Raw genomic sequence first — 14,152 nt, 5'->3', positions numbered from 1 at the left:
AATCACCCGTTTATTGATTTAAAACTGCCGCTAGGTCAAACACTTATCTAATGTTTTTAAACCAAACTTACATTTATTGCACCACAACCTAAACACTGACTCGCTATGGCTGTCTTTGTTGTCTCTCTGTATTTCTCTATTTCTCTATCTTTCTCTTTCTCTGTAGCTCCCTCCATCCACCAGGTCGTTCCAGGAGGCCCAGAGCGAGCTGAACCAGACCGCAGCAGATCTGAACCAATCAGCAGGAGACGTGGTCCATGCCTCCCGTGGCTCCAGCACCCAGCTCGCAGACGCATCTGGGAAGTTCAGCGAAGACTTTGATGAGTTCTTGGACGCCGGCATTGAGATGGCTGGGCACACTCAGGTGCAGTCACAGTGGTCTGTCTGTGTGGTACTGAACCTGGAACGTGTTCATTAGGGCACGCCATACCATAGCAATGGAAACCATAATGAACGTTTCTTATTGACAAGTTCACATAGTGCCTCCCCGTTCCACGCACTTTTGTTGTTTTGTTTCGTGCCTAATGAACATAAACGAGGCACCATACTGGATGTGACTGTTTTAGTGACTAATTTATTTACGTAAGCCTCTTCATCACCTTTTGGACATAAGAACCAACTGTATAATTTATCAAAGCTGATTTGATGGAAAATAGAGGAGGAAAAGTTGACCAATTGGCCGCAAAAGTCATAGCTTGGCCAACCATCAGTCAATCTATTTGTTGATTAACTTTCCTTATAGATACGAAATATTCAATTGAATTGCCTCAGAGCGGCGGTCTGTTAAATGTAGTCTAAATAAGATGACAGTTGAAGGTCTTTTCCGGGCTGCCTTGCTGATAAGGAAGGGGAGGAAATCTTAATGGCATGACACTGATTACCAAATCAGACCCAGGTGACTGCAGGAACTGCCAGCAGCAGAGTTGGAACCATAGAGTCTTTGTTTAGAACAGAGTTTGAGGGGAACAATAGACATGTTAAGCATGGTGCAGCTAGAAAGCCATTCTCCTATTCTCCTATTCATCGGACTGATGGAAAGGTGGACCAGGGATAGTCAGTTGCACAGGGCTCCCGAGTGGTGCAGCGGTCTAAGGCACTGCATCTCAGTGCTAGAAGCATCACTACAGACCCTGGTTCGATTCCAATTGTGAGTCTGGGCCAATTGGAGTCCCAATTGGCCCAGCGTCGTCTGGGTTTGACCATTGTAGGCCGTCATTTTAAATAAGAATTTGTTCTTAACTGGCTTACCTAGTTAAATAAAGGTTACATTCAGCGTTGATTAGCACTATACAGCCATCTCATCGCTCTGAGGGGATCAGTTACTAGGCAGATTTGGGTTCATTTAGACTCTCTAAATGACTAGCAACATTTCATGCCCTTTCTGTATGACTTTTGTATATGATTGATTTACAACTAGTGTTTATGACTTGTAATAACTGGTGATTCTGCTGTGGATGTTGTAGAGGAAAGATGAGCAGATCCAGGTGATAGGTAACCTGAAGAACATCTCCATGGCTTCCAGCAAGCTGCTCCTGGCAGCCAAGTCTCTGTCTGTAGACCCTGGGGCAGCTAACGCCAAGAACCTTCTGGCTGCTGCTGCAAGGTACCTACCATACACTACCCTCTATGTGGGCTCTCACAATACCACACCTGTTGATTGGTTATTTATTATGTCATGTTGGATTTAGAACAGGAGATTTTCCACCCACAGTTCATTCAACTTTTGCAATGTGTTACAATACGCTTATGCCAGGGCCAAAGCAATGGGAGGTTTCACTGTGCCTTAGGAAGGGACAAGGCTTTTGATGTGACACACATGCACTTCTCAATCTCACACCTCCAGTGTAGCTCCACTTCACAGCAGAAATATCCTCCTAGGTGGTAGATGAAGTGCTGTCTCCCTTCAGGCTTGTGGAGGCTGTTAATTTCCTGTCTGGTAATTGGAAGGTTAAGAGGGAGGTGTGTGACTGAAATGTCTGACTGGCTCACTGAAGCCTGCTGGAATTCTGCTGAAAAAAGAGAGAGAGGGAGGAGGAGGGGGGGGGAGACCAGAGGGACCCAGAGCACAATATTAGATTTGGAACCAATGGAGCCTGGGACCTTGTGTTTGTGTAATGGAGCTGAACGCTGGACTAAGTGCCTCTCATTTTGAACTTCTCTCAGGCTCTCCCCTCTCTCACTCCTCTCCCTCCCATCCTGTGTTTCAGAGCAGTGACAGAGAGCATTAACCAGCTAATCACACTGGCCACACAGCAGGCCCCGGGACAGAAGGAGTGTGACAATGCCCTACGAGAGCTGGAGGTACCATCAACATCAACAGCTTACATCAATAACATTAGCTTTACTGATAACAGCTGCAGTCATAGTGGTGGTAGCAGGAGTGTTAGATGGAGCAGTAAGGGTGTTAGTAAAAGCAGTGTCATCTGTAGCAGCCTTTGTTGTTATGAGAGATTGGATAGTAGCATCATTAAAGTGAGTTATGTTAAATGTATAGATTATGGGAGTGCTCTAGGAGAATGTTTTCATGTAGCTCATTTAAGTTGTATCTGTAATGGGTTTCTTTGGTTTTAGTTAAATTAGCAGGTTCTGTTCTAGATGTTAAGATGTTTTCCCTCTCCTCTCAGGCGGTGAAAGGAATGCTAGCCAGCCCCAACGAGCCAGTCAGCAACCTCTCCTACTTCCACTGCATCGAGAGCGTCATGGAGAACTCCAAGGTAGGGAGGGCCATGACCCTGAGCGCTGCTGAAAGAGCAAGCATAACCACAACCTCCAGACAGATGGAAACGAGTAGAGATGGAGAGCAGAGAGAGAGCGGTGACCTGCCTGGCTGAGGAATGCTACAGCTTAATCCCTCCCTTCTGCTCTTTTCCTCTGTTCCCCCTGTTCTTTCAGGTCCTGGGAGAGTCCATGGCTGGCATTTCTCAGAACTGTAAAACCGGGGATGTGCCAGCGTTTGGGGGCTGTGTGGGACTGGCCTCCAAGGCCCTGTGTGGGCTCACTGAGGCTGCAGGACAGGTTAGGACATGCTACGAACCTACCAGACATACTGTGTGTCATACTGTGTGAATATGTGAGCACCCTATGTGTGCTCTGCTAGGGAGTGTTGTGCTAGTGTAGAAAGAGAGTAGTGTGGACTTCTGTTTCTCCACTACTGACCATGTCTGGGTTTTCCCTTACTACATCAATATACCACACATGAGTTGGCTCTGTCCATCTGTGTGTAGACCAGATGCTGTGTTCAGTAAAAAGCTGCTATTTAAGCTGCTAACATTGTAGCCTACCTGTTTTCTGCTACTATGAGAGCCACGTCTGGTTCTACAGTATGTTGATGTCTCTCCTCCTGTCCTCTCTCCTCAGGCCTCTTACCTGGTGGGCGTGTCTGACCCCAACAGTCAGGCAGGGCATCAGGGGTTGGTCGACGCCATCCAATTTGCACGAGCCAATCAGGCGATCCAGATGGCCTGTCAGAACCTGGTGGATCCGGACAGTAGCCCCTCACAGGTCAGTTGGGACATAATAACACAGGTTTGTTTGGTTTTATTTGTTTACTAACTAGTCACCTTGGGTTGATTTGAAGAGTTGAAATGAGATGTTTGAGCCATCAGCTGTTCCCTTTGTCATGTTTATCTCTTGTGATCTACTTTAGAAAAATCCCGAGCTGCTGATTTGTTTGTTGTCGTCCTTCATCTGACGTGTTATGGTTCATCTGTCTAGACATCCGGGTTGCCTCCCACCACGTACCAATGTTCCCATTTAGGGTATGGCTTTCTGAGACTGTTATGGTGGGTGTTTTCAGGTGCTGTCGTCTGCCACCATCGTAGCAAAGCACACATCAGCTCTTTGCAACGCCTGTCGCCTGGCCTCCTCCAAGACAGCCAACCCCACAGCCAAGAGACACTTTGTCCAATCTGCCAAGGAGGTGGCCAACAGCACAGCCAACCTGGTCAAAACTATAAAGGTAAGACTGCAGACTCCAATGAGGTGTTTTGAACTGATAGACTGGCCCATTATGTGTATATTGACCTGGGTTTCTCCATTTCTTTCCCTCTAGGCTCTGGATGGTGATTTCTCTCAGGAGAACAGGAACACGTGTCTGGTGGCCACAGCTCCACTCATAGAGGCTGTTGAGAACCTCACAGCGTTTGCATCTAATCCAGAGTTCGCCAGCGTCCCTGCTCAGATCAGCAATGAGGTACGACTACACACTTCTGGCCATTTATTAACATGGTGCTCCGTTCAACTTGTGTGAAAGTTGAAACCTTATTTTGATGTCTGAGAGCAACTGCAATGACATTGTGGGTGTAGAAAACGTTTACGTTAAACAGTTTATTTGTAATGGTTGTCATGGAGATGCTCATCTTTCATTCGTTTGTTTATGTGCAGGGCTCTGCTGCTCAGGAGCCCATCCTCCAATCAGCTCGATCCATGCTGGACAGCTCCACCCACCTGCTGAAGACTGCACGTTCACTGGTTATTAACCCCAAAGATCCACCCACCTGGTCGGTCCTGGCTGGCCACTCTCGGACTGTGTCCGACTCCATCAAAGGTCTCATCACGGCCATCAGGTTAGCACAGTGACAGCACTGCACTTCTTACTGGCCTGGACATGGACAGCTGTTATAACTCATTAAGTTATGATAAGCAGTTATAATAACCTTCAGAGGTTGGACAAGACCATAATGTACATCCTTGATCTCTGATTGGCTGATTTGGCTCAAGGCTGTTGATCGGCTTACTCATGGTTTGTTAGAATTCACCATCTCTCCAGATCTCTCTGATCCTGTTGGATGCCTGCTAGCTGACATAAATAAACATGCTCTTTTTATTTATTTCATCCTCTTTCCCTCTCTACCCTCTCTATTTCTCTCTCTCCGCCTCTCAGGGACAAGGCTCCAGGCCAGAGGGAGTGTGACTACTCCATAGATAACATCAACAGATGTATCCGGAACATTGAGCAGGCCTCGCTAGCCGCAGTCAGCCAGAACCTGGCCAGAAGGGATGACATCTCACTGGAGGTAATGATCGTTAATGAGACACTACACGCTCTGCTGACCCACAGGCAACCCCCCCCTCTCTCATTCTCTCTCTATCCATCCTTCTCTCCCTTTACCCATCTCTCTCAATCTCTCTGTCCGTTAGTGGGCAACAGATCCTTGATCAGGTCTACTGCTAATTGAGACCAACTGCCATTTGAATAAAGTTAAAAGCAGTTTGGACAGGGAGCGTCAGAATTGCCACAGAACCACAACATGCCTTGCATAATGACCAATGTTGAAATTATTTTACTCTGATCAATCCCATCAGGCCTTGCAAGAGCAGCTGACGTCCACAGTGCAAGAGATTGGATACCTAATCGACCCAATATCTACAGCCGCCAGAGGGGAAGCTGCCCAACTAGGACACAAGGTAACTAGTTGCAGCATCATCACTGTTACCAATACTAGGTCTATATCACCTGTCAGGTGCAGTCAATAGCTACGTTCCATGTTTTTATTTTTATTTTATGACGATCTGGAACGTAACAATAATCAGTCTGACACATTAACCTCTGACCCTTGACCCCTTTCCATCCCAGGTGACCCAGCTGGCGGGCTACTATGAGCCTCTGATCAGGGCGTCGGTGGGCGTGGCGTCCAAGCTGCAGGACCACCAGCAGCAGATGGCATTCCTGGACCAGACTAAGACCCTGGCAGAGTCCGCTCTGCAGATGATCTACGCAGCCAAGGAGGGAGGAGGAAACCCCAAGGTATGGAAAAATATGGGCGATAGGGCCAAAAAATCATGTCAAAATATTTATGTCAGTATTTGACGGTATGTTGAAGTATCTGAATAATACAAGTTCTAAACCTGTTTTATGAGTAGTGCATGCCCCTGGGATGGCAAAAATGAATTATAAGTGTTTTTAATGGGATTTTTACATTATATTTGTTTTATACTCAACTAGGACAAAACTGACAGTGAAGTTATCCAACTTTCCATGTATTTAGCACTGTATCAGTATATCGTCATAGACCTTTTGTAAAAATCCATACGGGTATGTGGATCCATACCTTAAAATAGGATACATGGCCCAACCCTATCCCAGGGTGAACCCTCACAGTTTAACAGGACTTTGGGTCTTTGAAAAAACTCTATCTAAAGCCTACCATCATTGCACTTTACAGCAACTTCAATTGATTGGATTTATAAATCACTCAAAGTGCTTTATAACACAAGGGGGAAACTCCACCTCATCTTTATGGATTATGCAATATAACCTATACAGTTGCTATTAACTAATACGTATGTTGTTTGAACAATAACTAATAGATGCACTTTTCTAAGTTTAACTTAGGAAGTGAAGAGACTAGGAGTCTAACATATACAGTTGAAGTTGGAAGTTTACATACACCTTATCCAAATACATTTAAACTCAGTTTTTCACAATTCCTGACATTTAATCCTCGTAAAACTTCCCTGTTTTAGGTCAGTTAGGATCACCACTTTATTTTAAGAATGTGAAATGTCAGAATAATAGTAGAGAATTTATTTAAGCTTTTATTTCTTACATGCACTCAATTAGTATTTGGTAGCATTGCCTTTAAATTGTTTAACTTGGGTCAAAGTTTCGGGTAGCCTTCCACAAGCTTCCCACAATAAGTTGAGTGAATTTTGTCCCATTCCTCCTGACAGAGCTGGTGTAACTGAGTCAGGTTTGTAGGCCTCCTTGCTCACACACGCTTTTTCAGTTCTGTCCACAAATGTTCTATGTGATTGAGGTCAGGGCTTTGTGATGGCCACTCCAATACCTTGACTTTGTTGTCCTTAAGCCATTTTGCCACAACTTTGGAAGTATGCTTGGGGTCATTGTCCATTTGGAAGACCCATTTGCGACCAAGCTTTAACTTCCTGACTGATGTCTTGAGATGTTGCTTCAATATATCCACAATTTTCCTCCCTCATGATGCCATATATATATATTTTTTTAATTATTATTATTATTATTTTTTAAAATTTCATCCCCTTTTCTCCCCAATTTTCGTGGTATCCAATCGCTAGTAATTACTATCTTGTCTCATCGCTACAACTCCCGTACGGGCTCGGGAGAGACGAAGGTCGAAAGCCACGCGTCCTCCGAAGCACAACCCAACCAAGCCGCACTGCTTCTTAACACAGCGCGCCTCCAACCCGGAAGCCAGCCGCACCAATGTGTCGGAGGAAACACCGTGCACCTGGCCCCCTTGGTTAGCGCGCACTGCGCCCGGCCCGCCACAGGAGTCGCAGGGGCGCGATGAGACAAGGATATCCCTACCGGCCAGACCCTCCCTAACCCGGACGACGCTAGCCCAATTGTGCGTCGCCCCACGGACCTCCCGGTCGCGGCCGGCTGCGACAGAGCCTGGGCGCGAACCCAGAGACTCTGATGGCGCTGCTAGCACTGCGATGCAGTGCCCTAGACCACTGCGCCACCCGGGAGGCCCATGATGCCATATATTTTGTGAAGTGCACCAGTCCCTCCTGCAGCAAAGCATCCCCACAACATGATTCTGCCACCCCCGTGCTTCACGGTTGGGATGGTGTTCGTCAGCTTGCAAGCCACCCCCTTTTTCCTCCAAACATATTGATGGTCATTATGGCCAAGCAGTTCTATTTTTGTTTCATCAGACCAGAGGACATTTCTCCAAAAAGTACAATCTTTGTCCCCATGTGCAGTTGCAAACCGTAGTCTGGCTTTTTTATGGCGGTTTTGGAGCAGTGGTTTCTTCCTTGCTGAGCTGTCTTTCAGGTTATGTCGATATAGGACTCGTTTTACTGTGGAAATAGATACTTTTGTACTTGTTTCCTCCAGCATCTTCACAAAATCCTTTACTGTTGTTCTGGGATTGATTTGCACTTCATACCAAAGTACATTCATCTCTAGGAGACAGAACGCATCTCCTTCCTGCGTGGTCCCATGGTGTTTATACTTGCGTACTATTGTTTGTACAGATGAACGTGGTACCTTCAGGCGTTTGGAAATTGCTCCCAAGGATGAACCAGACTTGTGGAGGTCTACAATTTTTTTTCTGAGGTCTTGGCTGATTTCTTTAGAGTTTCCCATAATGTCAAGCAAAGATACACTGGGTTTGAAGCTAGGCCTTGAAATACATCCACAGGTACACTTCCAATAGGCTAATTTACATTATTTGAGTCAATCAGAAGCTTCTAAAGCAATGACATCATTTTCTGGAATTTTCCATGCTGTTTAACCACTTTGGGATATGTGGGACGCTAGCGTCCCAACTGGCCAACATCCTGTGAAAATGCAGAGCGCCAAATTCAAATAAATTACTATAAAAAATAAACTTTCATGAAATCACACATGCAATACACCAAATTAAAGCTACACTTCTTGTGAATCCAGCCAACGTGTCAGATTTCAAAAAGGCTTTACGGCGAAAGCAAGCGATGCTATTATCTGAGGACAGCACCCCAGCAAACAAACACAGACAATCATATTTCAACCCTCCAGGCGCGACACGAAACGCATGCCTTACCTTTGACGAGCTTCTTCTGTTGGCACTCCAATATGTCCCATAAACATCACAAATGGTCCTTTTGTTCGATTAATTCCGTCGATATATATCCAAAATGTCCATTTATTTGGCGCGTTTGATCCAGAAAAACACTGGTTCCAACTCGCGCAACATGACTATAAATTTCTCATAAGTTACCTGTAAGCTTTGTCCAAACATTTCAAACTACTTTCCTAATACAACTTTGGGGTATTTTTTAACGTAAATGATCGATCAAATTTAAGACGGGATTAACTGTGTTCAATACCGGAGGAAAACAAAGTGGAGCGTGCTTTTCAGGTCACGCGCCTCTATCAAAGAGTCGTCTTCACTCTTCCCTCGTTCTGAACAGTGCTACTTCTTCATTTCTCAAAGGAAAAACCTCAACCAATTTCTAAAGACTGTTGACATCCAGTGGAAGCGATAGGAACTGCAAGAGAGTCCCTTTAGAAATATGGATTCCCAATGAAAACCATTGAAAAGAGAGTGACCCCAAAAAAAAAAAATCTGAATGGTTTGTCCTCTGGGTTTCGCCTGCCAAATAAATTCTGTTATACTCACAGACATGTTTCAAACAGTTTTAGAAACTTCAGAGTGTTTTCTATCCAAATCTACTAATAATATGCATATCTTAGCTTCTGGGCCTGAGTAGCAGGCAGTTTACTTTGGACACCTTTCATCAGGACGTGAAAATGCTGCCCCTTATCCCAAAGAAGTTAAAGGCACAGTCAACTTAGTGTATGTAAACTTCTGACCCACTGGAATTGTGAATTAGTGAATTATAAGTGAAATAATCTGTCTGTAAACAATTGTTGGAAAAATTACTTGTCATGCACAAAGTCGATGTCCTAACCGACTTGCCAAAACTATAGTTTGTTAACAAGAAATTTGTGGAGTGGTTGAAAAATGAGTTTTAAAGACTCCAACATAAGTGTATGTAAACTTCAGACTTCAACTGTATGTATCTCTGTCTGTATGAAGGCGTCCCATACCCATGATGCCATAGCGGAGGCTGCTCAGCTGATGAGGGAGGCGGTGGATGACATTATGGTGACCCTGAACGAGGCCGCCAGCGAAGGGGGTATGGTGGGCGCCATGGTGGACTCCATCACTGAGGCCATGGGCAGGGTGAGTGGGGGTGACGGGGGGCAGGATGAGTGGGGTGTGGGGGGCATGGTGGATTCCATTGAGGCCATGGGCAGGCTGAGTGGGGGTGACGGGGGGCAGGCTGAGTGGGGGTGACGGGGGGCAGGCTGAGTGGGGGTGACGGGGGGCAGGCTGAGTGGGGGTGACGGGGGGCAGGCTGAGTGGGGGTGACGGGGGGCAGGATGAGTGTGGTGTGGGGGGCAGGATGAGTGGGGTGTGGGGGGCATGGTGGATTCCATTGAGGCCATGGGCAGGCTGAGTGGGGGTGACGGGGGGCAGGCTGAGTGGGGGTGACGGGGGGGCAGGCTGAGTGGGGGTGACGGGGGGGCAGGCTGAGTGGGGGTGACGGGGGGGCAGGCTGAGTGGGGGTGACGGGGGGCAGGCTGAGTGGGGGTGACGGGGGGCAGGCTGAGTGGGGGTGACGGGGGGCAGGATGAATGGGAGATGCAGCAACACCGCTCCATGTCAACATGTCGTAAGACTGGCAATGAGAGGGATAGAGAGTGCTTTTGCCATTATGGTTATCAGTTGCATTGTAAAGAATCAATATCTTTGGCTGTGTAGGAAGAAGAAGCCTTGAATGTTGAAACAGCTTGTTGCATCTCTCTCTCAAGAAGTAATGACGGGTGTCTAATAAGTGACACTATATTTACAGACTAATAGGCTAATGATGGATTGGAATGAGATAATGTGCATATTCATTATCATATTATGAAGGTGGATACTTTGCCAGGAAGATGTTAGTAAGGAAGTATGTAAAAACAGATCAGTATGCCAAGGGAGTTGATAATGCAGGTTGAATACGGTTTGTTTTTTAGTTAGAATAAGGTTTTGTATGATTGGTTGAAAAAGGGTTGATTTTTGATTTTGGCGGGGGTAGAATGGTATTTTTTTGGTCGAGTAAGGGTTTATTTTGAGGGTTTATTTTTGGTTGAGTAAGGGTTTTCTATGTTTGTTTCCTTTCCTCAGCTGGACGAGGGGACTTCTCCTGAACCAGAAGGATCGTTTGTAGACTACCAGACTACCATGGTGAAATACTCCAAGGCCATTGTGGTCACCGCCCAGGAAATGGTAAATTAGATTCAGATGGAAATACCTATTTATTTTTGTTTAACAATTTATCTCGAGCGATCAATCAATAATATTGTATTTATAAAGCCCTCTTTACGACAACATTTGTCACAAAGTGCTTTGCGGTAACATAGCCAACATTCTTTGAAAGAATTATCCAAACGTCTTGTTTCAGGACTTAACCCATTTTTCTTCCTGTGGACCACAAGTCATCCACAAACTTCCTCCAGCAGACTCTGTGTTGTATAGTTTTCTCTATTCCTTTCAAGGATTCAGGAAGTCTTGTGTTAATGTTGACTGGTCTCTCTGTCCTCTAGATGACCAAGTCTGTGACGTGTCCAGAGGAGCTGGGGGGTCTGGCCTCTCGGGTGACCACAGACTACAGCCAGCTGGCGCTGCAGGGACGTCTGGCCGCGCACACTGCAGAACCCCAGGAGGTATCCAATCACTACAGTCAATCCCATCCATCTATCCACCCATCTCTATTGGCCCAATTTGACTACTACGTCACTCTAATCTGCTTTCTACTCAACAAACCTGGTTCCAGATTCAAATGTACAACCAGAGAGTATTCAATTAAATCTTTATTTTGTCACCTTATTAGGTTAGCATTAAGTTATGTCTTGGGTTGATTGGTGTCTTCTATGCTGGTTCTGTCTTCAGATTGGTTTCCAGATCAAGGCTGGTGTCCAGGAGCTGGGTCACGGCTGTATCTTCCTGGTGCAGAAGGCTGGAGCGCTGCAGATCACCCCCTCAGACAGTTACACCAAGAGAGAGCTCATAGAGTGTGCCCGCACCGTCACAGAGAAGGTACTGTACTGTAGGAGAGGTCTGCCATCCCAATAAGGTGTCACATACCTGGTTTACCATACACCTGATGTGGGGTCAATTCCTTTTCAACTCCCATCAATTCAATAAGTCCATTGGAATTTGAGTAATGAAAAGAAAAATCATCTTTGAAAATAAATACGATTTTCGGTTGTTGAATTGAATGTTGATTCATCTCCTGAATTGAAATAGAAATGTAACCTGAAAACTACTACATCATAATATCTTGGCCTGCCTACAGGGTCCCCACTGCAACTTTAAAGTAACGTCTAGTAGTACTTTAGGAACTTGTGTAACACCATTACAGTTGACTTTAAGGCCTCCGGTAGAGCCAGGGTCTCAGTCAATCCTGTTTAGTAATACATGATAAGTATTCCACTGGCACTAAATTAATGCAGTGAAACATGTAAAACAAAGAGCAGTGTAAAGGTACATACGCCAATATTCTGCTTTTATGTATTCTGCTTTTATGCTGTTATCACAGATCATCCTTTTCGGAAGGAATGCTTTTCCAAGGACGTTGCTAAAGTCTTTGTGTGAATGTGATAGAATTTGATTGGCTCTGCTTTAAATTTCCATGTAGGGAAATGGACAGATATTCTCTCTGTCGCTCTCTCTGTCTCTCTCTCTCTGTCTCTCTCTCTCTCTCTCTCTGTCTCTCTGTCTCTCTGTCGCTCTCTCTGTCTGTCGCTCTCTGTCTGTCGCTCTCTCTGTCTGTCGCTCTCTCTGTCTGTCGCTCGCTCTCTCTGTCTCTGTCTGTCGCTCGCTCGCTCTCTCTGTCTGTCTGTCGCTCGCTCGCTCTCTCTGTCTGTCTGTCTGTCGCTCGCTCTCTCTGTCTGTCTGTCGCTCGCTCTCTCTGTCTGTCGCTCGCTCTCTCTGTCTGTCGCTCGCTCTCTCTGTCTGTCGCTCGCTCTCTCTGTCTGTCGCTCGCTCTCTCTGTCTGTCTGTCTGTCGCTCGCTCTCTCTGTCTGTCGCTCGCTCTCTCTGTCTGTCGCTCGCTCTCTCTGTCTGTCGCTCGCTCTCTCTGTCTGTCGCTCGCTCTCTCTGTCTGTCTGTCTGTCGCTCGCTCTCTCTGTCTGTCTGTCGCTCGCTCTCTCTGTCGCTCGCTCTCTCTGTCTGTCGCTCGCTCTCTCTCTCTGTCTGTCGCTCGCTCGCTCTCTGTCTGTCGCTCGCTCTCTCTCTGTCTGTCGCTCGCTCGCTCTCTGTCTGTCTGTCTGTCGCTCGCTCTCTCTGTCTGTCGCTCGCTCTCTCTGTCTGTCTGTCGCTCGCTCTCTCTGTCTGTCTGTCGCTCGCTCTCTCTGTCTGTCGCTCGCTCTCTCTGTCTGTCGCTCGCTCTCTCTGTCTGTCGCTCGCTCTCTCTGTCTGTCGCTCGCTCTCTCTGTCTGTCTGTCGCTCGCTCTCTCTCTGTCGCTCTCTCTGTCGCTCTCTCTGTCGCTCTCTCTGTCGCTCTCTCTGTCGCTCTCTCTGTCGCTCTCTCTGTCGCTCTCTCTGTCGCTCTCTCTCTCTGTCGCTCTCTCTCTCTCTGTCGCTCTCTCTCTCTCTGTCGCTCTCTCTCTCTCTGTCGCTCTCTCTCTCTCTGTCGCTCTCTCTCTCTCTGTCGCTCTCTCTCTCTCTGTCGCTCTCTCTCTCTCTGTCGCTCTCTCTCTCTCTGTCGCTCTGTCTCTGTCTGTCGCGCTCTCTCTCTCTGTCGCTCTCTCTCTCTCTCTGTCTCTGTCTGTCGCGCTCTCTCTCTCTCTGTCTCTGTCTGTCGCGCTCTCTCTCTCTCTCTCTGTCGCTCGCTCTCTCTCTCTGTCGCTCGCTCTCTCTCTCTCTCTGTCGCTCGCTCTCTCTTTCTCTGTTTCTCTCGCTCTCTCTTTCTCTGTTTCTCTCGCTCTCTCTCTCTCTCTGTTTCTCTCGCTCTCTCTCTCTCTGTTTCTCTCGCTCTCTCTCTCTCTGTTTCTCTCGCTCTCTCTCTCTGTTTCTCTCGCTCTCTCTCTCTGTTTCTCTCGCTCTCTCTCTCTGTTTCTCTCGCTCTCTCTCTCTGTTTCTCTCGCTCTCTCTCTCTCTCTCTGTTTCTCTCTCTCTGTTTCTCTCGCTCACTCTCTCTGTTGCTCTCTCTCTCTGTTGCTCTCTCTGTTGCTCTCTCTTTCGCTCTCGCTCTCTCTCTCTCTGACGCTCTCTCTCTCTCTGACGCTCTCTCTCTCTCTGACGCTCTCTCTCTCTCTGACGCTCTCTCTTTCTGACGCTCTCTCTTTCTGTCGCTCTCTCTCTGTCACTCTCTCTTTCGCTCTCTCTCTGACACTCTCTCTCTGTCGCTCTCTCTTTCTGTCGCTCTCTCTGTCGCTCGCTCTCGCTCTCTGACGCTCTCTCTCTGTCGCTCTCTCTTTCTGTCGCTCTCTCTGTTGCTCGCTCTCTCTCTCTGTCGCTCGCTCTCTCTCTGTCTCTCGCTCTCTCTCTGTCGCTCTCTCTCTCTCTGTCGCTCTCTCTCTCTGTCGCTCTCTCTCTCTGTCGCTCTCTCTCTCTGTCGCTCGCTCTCTCTGTCGCTCGCTCTCTCTCTCTCTGTCGCTCTCTGTCGCTCTCTCTCTCTCTGTCGC

The 14,152-nt window shown here is 47.0% G+C and overlaps 1 protein-coding gene across 1 annotated transcript in view; it reads left to right on the top strand.

The window, feature by feature from the left end:
* The window catches only part of LOC120048252 (talin-2-like), a 69,865-nt gene that overhangs the window by 31,008 nt on the left and 24,705 nt on the right, over positions 1–14,152 (top strand). Inside the window, exons 29-44 of the mRNA XM_038994089.1 lie at positions 167–364; positions 1,464–1,603; positions 2,208–2,301; positions 2,625–2,714; positions 2,893–3,015; positions 3,358–3,501; positions 3,797–3,958; positions 4,052–4,192; positions 4,384–4,565; positions 4,883–5,015; positions 5,305–5,406; positions 5,576–5,746; positions 9,516–9,662; positions 10,650–10,751; positions 11,069–11,188; positions 11,415–11,561. Coding sequence (XP_038850017.1) covers positions 167–364; positions 1,464–1,603; positions 2,208–2,301; positions 2,625–2,714; positions 2,893–3,015; positions 3,358–3,501; positions 3,797–3,958; positions 4,052–4,192; positions 4,384–4,565; positions 4,883–5,015; positions 5,305–5,406; positions 5,576–5,746; positions 9,516–9,662; positions 10,650–10,751; positions 11,069–11,188; positions 11,415–11,561 — 2,196 coding nt within the window. The remainder of the gene's footprint in view (positions 1–166; positions 365–1,463; positions 1,604–2,207; positions 2,302–2,624; positions 2,715–2,892; positions 3,016–3,357; positions 3,502–3,796; positions 3,959–4,051; positions 4,193–4,383; positions 4,566–4,882; positions 5,016–5,304; positions 5,407–5,575; positions 5,747–9,515; positions 9,663–10,649; positions 10,752–11,068; positions 11,189–11,414; positions 11,562–14,152) is intronic.

Source organism: Salvelinus namaycush, chromosome 1, assembly GCF_016432855.1.
Source record: "Salvelinus namaycush isolate Seneca chromosome 1, SaNama_1.0, whole genome shotgun sequence".
In the NCBI taxonomy this organism is placed as follows: Eukaryota; Metazoa; Chordata; class Actinopteri; order Salmoniformes; family Salmonidae; genus Salvelinus; species Salvelinus namaycush.
The sequence above is the reverse complement of the archived record's forward strand: the minus strand, read 5'-3'. Positions and strand labels throughout refer to the sequence as shown.